Raw genomic sequence first — 7,144 nt, 5'->3', positions numbered from 1 at the left:
GACAGAGACAGTGAAGCCCTTACGTCATGTAGATCATAGCCAGTGGCTACATGTACAGTAAACCAGAAGTTCACAGACACTGCATGAAAACACATATAACCCTTTTTTCTCTCACTATCTGACATTAAATCAGACTAAACTTTTCCTGTTTTAGGTCAGGTAGGATTACCAACATTATTTCTATTTGCTAAATGCCAGAATGATGAGAGAGAGATTTTTTTATTACTTTCTTCGAAGTCAGACGTTTACATCCATTTCTTTAGTATTTGGTAGCGTTGTCTTTAAACTCTATGACTTGGGTCAAACGTTCTAGGTTTCCTTCCACAAGCTTCTCATCATAGTCTGATGAGTTCTGGCCCATTCCTCCTGACAGAACTGGTGGAACTGGATCAGGCTTGTTGGTCTCCTTGCTCCACTAATGTTCTCCAGGATGGAGATCAGGGCTTTGTGATGGCCACTCCACAACACTGACTCTGTTGTCCTGAAGCCTCTCTGTAGCTAATCTGGTGCTATGCTGAGGGTCATTGTCCATCTGAAGACCCATTAGTGTCCAAGCTTTAACATCCTGGCTGATGTCTGGAGATGTTGCTTCAGTATCTCCACATGATGTTCTTTCCTCATGATGCCATCTATTGTGTGAAGTGCACCAGTCCCTCCACAGCATGATGCTGCCACCCCCGTGCTTCACAGCTGGGATGGTGTTCTCAGGCTTCAAGCTTCCCCCTTTATCCTCCAGATGTACCGATGGTCATTAAGGTCAAACAGTTTTAGTTCTATCTGACCACAGGACATGTCTCCACTGATGAAGCTCTTTGTCCCTGTGTGCATCTACAAACTGTAATCTGTCTTTTTGATGTTCCTTCTGGAGTGATGTCTTCTTCTTCTCTGAGCAGCCTTCCAGCCCATGTCGGTCCAGGACTGGTTCCACTGTGGATAATGACTCTCTGACCAGCTTCAGCAGCATCTTCACAAGGTCTTTAGCTTCTGTTCTGGTGTTGATTTGCACATTTCCACCAGAACACTTCATCTCTGGGACACAGAACCGTCTCCTTCCTGAGTGCTATGATGGCTGGACATTCCCATGGTGGTTATACTTGATAGAACTGTTTAAACAGATGAACGTGGAACCTTCAGGCATCTGGAAATTGTACCCAAGGATGAACCAGACTTGTGGAGGTCCACAGTTCTCTTCCTGATATCTTGGCTGATTTCTTTAGATGTTCCACGTTGTCACAAAAGGAAGCAGCGTGTTTGAGGTGTGCCTCCAATTAACTCAGATGTTGTCAATTAACCAATCAAGAGCTTCCAAAGCCATGACATCATCATCTGGGCTTTCCCAAATAGATTGAAGGCATCTTAGTGGATGTAAACTTCTGACTCTGAAGGAAAAGTTTTTATGTCTTTTTATACAGTGGATGCAAACTTCTGGTTTCAACTGTATAGATACAGTGCTTAACAAATAAGACAGGTGGTCGAATAAGTTTGTTAAGTACTGCATATATACGTCTTCTAAACACTGTTGTAATGTTTTAGCACACTGAAGGTACCTGAAGTCAAATTCCTAACATAGTCAGCCAATAACAATAAAGTCACAACAAGTATAATCTGGACGAGGCCTTTCTGTTGTTTAGTACAGTCAGGAGGAACAATCTTTAGCGGCTGGTCAGAGTCTGTCACAGATGGTATGCCACCTACAATGCCTTAGTCGAGGATTACATTAAGAGACAGAAGCACTTGAGACAATTTAAAGCCACAGGAGGGCTGTGGCAAGTTTTCTAAGGTGCTTGAAACAACCTGCATGCCAAGTACCTTGGAAACAACTCATTATGGTATTATTCTCAAGTGTTAGAGATTTTAGTTTTGGGAAATTCTGATTATCAATAGACAGTGGCTCGAACAGCACTATGCAATATACTTCACTTTACCATTTAGAATTGATAAAAGAATTAAATCACTATTGCTAACCCCTACTCCTACGATATTCTTTCAAACTCTGAAGAAGTGCTCCTGAACTGACCTCTCATTCAGTAAAGTCTGTCCTGCACATTTATCTGTAATGCTTGTAGTGTTACTCGTGTTAATTGTTTACCTCTTAATCATTAAAAAAAGAAGAGAAAGGTCACATCAAAATCCCAGTGCAGTGTGTTTTTGAATGCAAAATAAGGAAACAGCAACCAGTGAATCTTTTCATGCATGCATTTAATATATTTTTCTACACTTTTTTTTGTTTTATAAAATATTTACAGAATATTATGACAGAAGCTAACAAATATGCAAACCTCTCCATGTCATAAATATACAAAGGTGATTCGCACCCACTCATCCATCCAAACATTTCACAAGCAATTGCGAAACACATACAGGCTGTGTTTCATTTTGGAGTCCAGTTTTTATGCCAGACACACACAACAATTAAGAATGTGTACAGTAAAACGTTGTCACTGGCCGTATGCCAAGATTAATGTCCATTGGTTGAACAACAGATGAGCGTGTAGCCATTTGCTTATTTCCATGTCGGGACAGCCGTTCAGAATCAGGAGGACATCAGGTAGGAGGGTGTCTGGGGTTGTGGAGTTATGATTCTTAGGACACGGAGGAGACTTCTGTCTTGCTGGTAGATACTGAGGTCTCATCCTCCACCATGCCGCCCATTCCAATAGTGCTCAGCATGCAGTTACGGAACTGGAAGGGAGGACAAACACCAGATGTCAACATTGGGCTTATCTCACAGGAAGACAACCTGATTAGGAGATCATGCTAAAGCAAATGAAAAATCACCATATTATTCACATATTGAGTTAAAAGTTTTTCTGTCTAATTCTTTGTGGATCTCCAAATCAATGCATACATGAGCAAAAATGTGAAACATCTGGCTCATCTGCTCTGCTCAGCTGCTATTTACTGATCACCATAGAAAGTGTTAGACAAATAAAAGACATTCTTCTCTGTTCATAGCCACATCACAGTGTGTTGCAGCTGCTGATTTCACTTTCAGTTAATCAAAAACACTTCTCAAATAAAGCATTTTCCTTCCAATTAATGTCACCTATTTCTGTTTCTTTTCAAAGTGAGAACTAATGCTCTCCGTTCATAACTGCTGACGCCACGGCTGAGATCGGGGTTTGCGACAGGATAATAATACACTGACCTGTTTGTTCATCAGAATGTAGATAATGGGATTGAACAAAGCTGAGCTCTTTGAGAAGAAAGCAGGGACGGCCATGGAGATGGCTGAGAAGGCAGCTCCCTTGTTGAAAAAGATCCATGCGGCAAAGCTGGCATATGGGGTCCAGGCAAAGAGGAAGCCCATCACCATCAGGATGCACATACGTGTCACTTCCTTCTCAGCCTTCTGGGTGGATGCAGAGTCCTGCTGCTGGGCTGCAGCCTGAAAATGAGACCATCGTCTGTTAATGGCTGAGTTGTGCTACGACAGCATGAGTAAACAGTGTAGGAGGAACCTAAACTGCACTTACGGCTTTGACTGTCAGCACAAGGCTGCCATAGGTGAAGAAAATGAGGAAGACTGGAACACAGAAGTGGCAGCTGAACATGTACATCACATAGGATTCGTTGTTGTAGCCTGGAGCCAGAGTGTAGTAGTCAGGTCCGCATGAGACCTGGATACCCTCAGGGATGTACCTGTGAACACAAGACATACAGCGTTAAGAGCTAAAGTTAATCTGTGAGTCTGCATTGGTTCTTCATATGTGTGAAGTTGAATGGTTGTCTGTCTCCCTGTGGGAGCTGCTGGGATGTCTGCTAAATACAAGAAAGGTTTTGTAGAGGTGCTTTGGTTGAAGCAAAAGATATCATGTTGAAGGGAGACATCCATCTCTATCCTGTTTGCAAAGGCTAAAAGGATTTTAAGGTTGCCTGCAAATCTTTCATAATGTTCTCAAAAAATAAAACAGGCTGTAAACGTTTAAATCAACTCAGCAGCACAAGCCTCGATTAAACCCCAGAGCAAACCAATAGACGTTCTCTGGTACTGCTTCAGCTGTCAGAAGAACATGTATTTTGTTCTCAAGAGGATTCAAGTCATGTGTCAGCTTGGTAAAGATGCTTCTTTAAACATCATCGGAGAGTAGCTCAGCTTTTTTCCTGTTTTACGCTCTGACTCTCCTTTAACACTTGAAAATTGGCATCTGAAGAATGACTTGCAGAAGGATGTTTCACTGAGTAAACGCCATGAACTGACAAGCTGTACGAAACATGAAGCTGAACTATTTTAACTCCGTCCATTATCTGTACACCGCTTAATCCTCCCTAGGGTCGCGGGGGAGCCCATCCCAGCCCACACAGGGCGACGGCAGGGGGACACCTGAGCAGATGGCCGATCTGTCGCAGGGCTACACTGAGAGACAACCAAGCACATTCACGTCTACGGACAATTTAGAATCACTAGTTAACCTCAGCATGTGTTTGGGCTGTGGGAGGAAGATCCTGGGAGAACTCAGAAAGATCCCAGGCATCCTCACCGGTGCTAACAACTGAGCCACCATGCAGCCCCTATTTTAGCTAAATAAATGATCTATCTAAAATAAAAAATTCAATCTGAGCACACCCAGGCTATGGATCATTATCATCCATTGCATTTGACAGCATGCCTGCATGGTGCAGATAATATATTTAACCTGTGTTGTAAATCTCAGTAATGCTGGAGATATGGGGAGATGCTAGCCCATGCCCCAGATGTGGAGAGGATCGTGTCGAGGAATTACCTGGACCAGCCGAACAGAGGGGGAACGGCACAGGCACAAGCCATCATCCAGGTGAAGCCGCAGCCTATCGCAGAGTGGGTGGCTGTGAATTTGAAGCTGCCCATGGGTTTACAGACCACGATGTATCGCTCAACGGCAAGAACCACGAGAGACCACAGAGACACTTGACCTGTTGAAAGAAGCAGAGCACAAGTTGTGATGAGAACCTTCAGGTCCTGTTACAACAGAGCTGATTCACGTTTACAGCCTCAGACAAGCAGTGCAGTGTTTGTGCTGAAGTTTACCTCCGAGTGTGGCCATGAATCCCTCGATAGTGCAGGCCATGGGTCCCATGGAGAAATAGCCGTTGAGGCAAGAGTAAATGGTAACTGTGAATCCAAAGACGACCATGATGAGTCCAGCCACAGCCAAGTTAACCAGGATAAAGTTGAGAGGCTGTCGGAGCTTCTTGTTCTGCGCCGTGACCAGCAGTGTCAGGAAGTTGATGGGGAATCCAGTGCAGATCAGGAAAAACATGTACAAGGCCAAAAGTTTGAATTGCCATGGATCTGCCAGGTAGTACTGTGAATATTCGAAAGGACTCCTGACAAGCCCCGTCCTGTTGTTCATGGGGATGTAGAAGTTCTTGCCTTCTGTGCCGTTCTCCATCTTCTCAAGTTAGGATTGGACTGGCTAGAGCAGGATAATCTGGGAGGACTGTCAAGGCAGCAGTGTCTGCACTCCTACTTCTGACGTCTGACTCAGTAGCGATGGTTTTATAGCCCCCAAGGGCAGTATAAGACGATGAGCTAAGAGGATCGGGGAAATCAGCCCATAATCTCATGGCATAATCACTTGTTACTCTGTGATCTTTTTCTTTTCTTTTTTTTTTTTTTTTAGTTTTTTAGGACATGTTTACTAATTAATGGCCCAGAATCGTGAAGGTCACGTAACAGTAGAGAGAGAGAGACGGAAAGACGGTGCCACTTGTTTCCTCTTTGGTTTTTCCGTCTTGAACTTTTCCTCAAGGTAAAACTTTCACTAAACGCTTGTTCTGCTGTTTAAAGTGATAAAACTGCACAAGCTTTTTTCTCCCTCATGATACAGATTCCTACCTGTCAGCAAGAGATCTCCTTTTTCCAGTTAAATGCACTCCAAAAGTGATGTGTGTGAACAATTCAGAATGAAAAAAGCACTTTTAATTTAACGGCTCATGAAAAGTGTCTGTTTTAAGTACATCTCTGTCTGTCTAGTTGGGATGCAGCTAACATTTTCTTTATCTCTGTCAGTTACAAATGCACCACAGGATTGTGAAAATAAACAAGATGCTAAAATAAAAAAGTACTTTTATGTAGTTTTTGATTGTTTAAAAGTACAACGCTGTTTTTACAGCTACCGGTGGGTGATGTGAAATTATAAAACTCAATCAAAATGTTATATCTTTAATTCTGTCTCAACTTGTTGCACATTTTCTCAGGGAGCAGCACCAGGCAACAGTGCGATATGATAATGTTTTAATAGGGGAACCTGCAACCTTTCTCAGGTGATGCTTTGCTTGTGTTTTTAAACTGCACATTGGGCTGAGGATGTGCCCTCTTTTCACATCCTCAGAGAATGATTGGGTCATTAGTCCCCCTCGTCATGTCAAACCATTTTCAGGGACAAAGAGACGAGACAAAAATAAGAAGACAACTCTGAAATGTTTTCTGCAGCTTCTCTTGCTGTCTTCTTGTGTGCTGCACGGCCATTTACACGCCCTTGCTTCTGATGAAAACACGATCAACAGTCATTCCTGTTTATTAACAACACTACTAATTGAACTTTGGTCACCGTCAGGAGGAAGCAACTCATTCACATTGACATAAACCACTTACAGAAGCGTAAAGCCTCCATCATCACTGTACAGGTCTCAACCCAGAAAGTCATTAGAGTCCATATGAGATGCTTTTGAAGACATACTTCTAACATGTTTAGAACAAACTTATTTTTAGCTTCGAAAAAAGCATCGTGAGAGCTTCTTCTTTACTGCTGAAGCCGTGCGTCTTCTAACAAGTGCTGTGTCACTGAGAATCATTGCCCCCTCAGAAAAACACTTTTGGGGTAGAAGTATTCAAAGCTGCTGCAAATGACAGACGGAGCGATATATGCTTAGGTTATAGGTTATAGTATTTTGCAGAAATGCTATAGTGACAAGTAGATTTACCTTAGCTTAGTTTAATACTCTTAAAGTCTGCAAGTGTTAGTCTAACGAGCAGCTTTTACTCTCCCCTGCTGTAAGCCTGGATTGTTCAATGTACTGTTCTATTGTGTGTCAGAAAGTCTTTGAGGTTTAGTTTTGCAGCGTTGCAAGGAACGCACAACATAATGCATGTTGCAGATGAGTGCTCGCTCAGCAAATTAATCTGAAGTTTAATAGAGACCCTGTCGTTTGATTCGAGGAC

The 7,144-nt window shown here is 42.7% G+C and overlaps 1 protein-coding gene across 1 annotated transcript; it reads right to left on the bottom strand.

Moving 5' to 3' along the window:
* Positions 1-2,583: 2,583 nt before the first annotated feature.
* On the bottom strand, positions 2,584-5,372 carry LOC103360080 (green-sensitive opsin). Its single transcript, XM_008285737.1, has 5 exons — positions 5,009-5,372; positions 4,725-4,893; positions 3,477-3,642; positions 3,149-3,388; positions 2,584-2,682 (listed from the first exon to the last, which is right to left on the bottom strand). The coding sequence occupies exons 1-5, from the start codon at positions 5,370-5,372 to the stop codon at positions 2,584-2,586; spliced, it is 1,038 nt and encodes a 345-aa protein (XP_008283959.1).
* Between the last annotated feature and the right edge of the window lie 1,772 nt (positions 5,373-7,144).

The sequence above is a fragment of the Stegastes partitus genome, unplaced genomic scaffold (assembly GCF_000690725.1).
Source record: "Stegastes partitus isolate 25-593 unplaced genomic scaffold, Stegastes_partitus-1.0.2 Scaffold10, whole genome shotgun sequence".
Classification (NCBI taxonomy): Eukaryota; Metazoa; Chordata; class Actinopteri; family Pomacentridae; genus Stegastes; species Stegastes partitus.
This window is presented reverse-complemented; position numbering and strand designations above follow the sequence as displayed.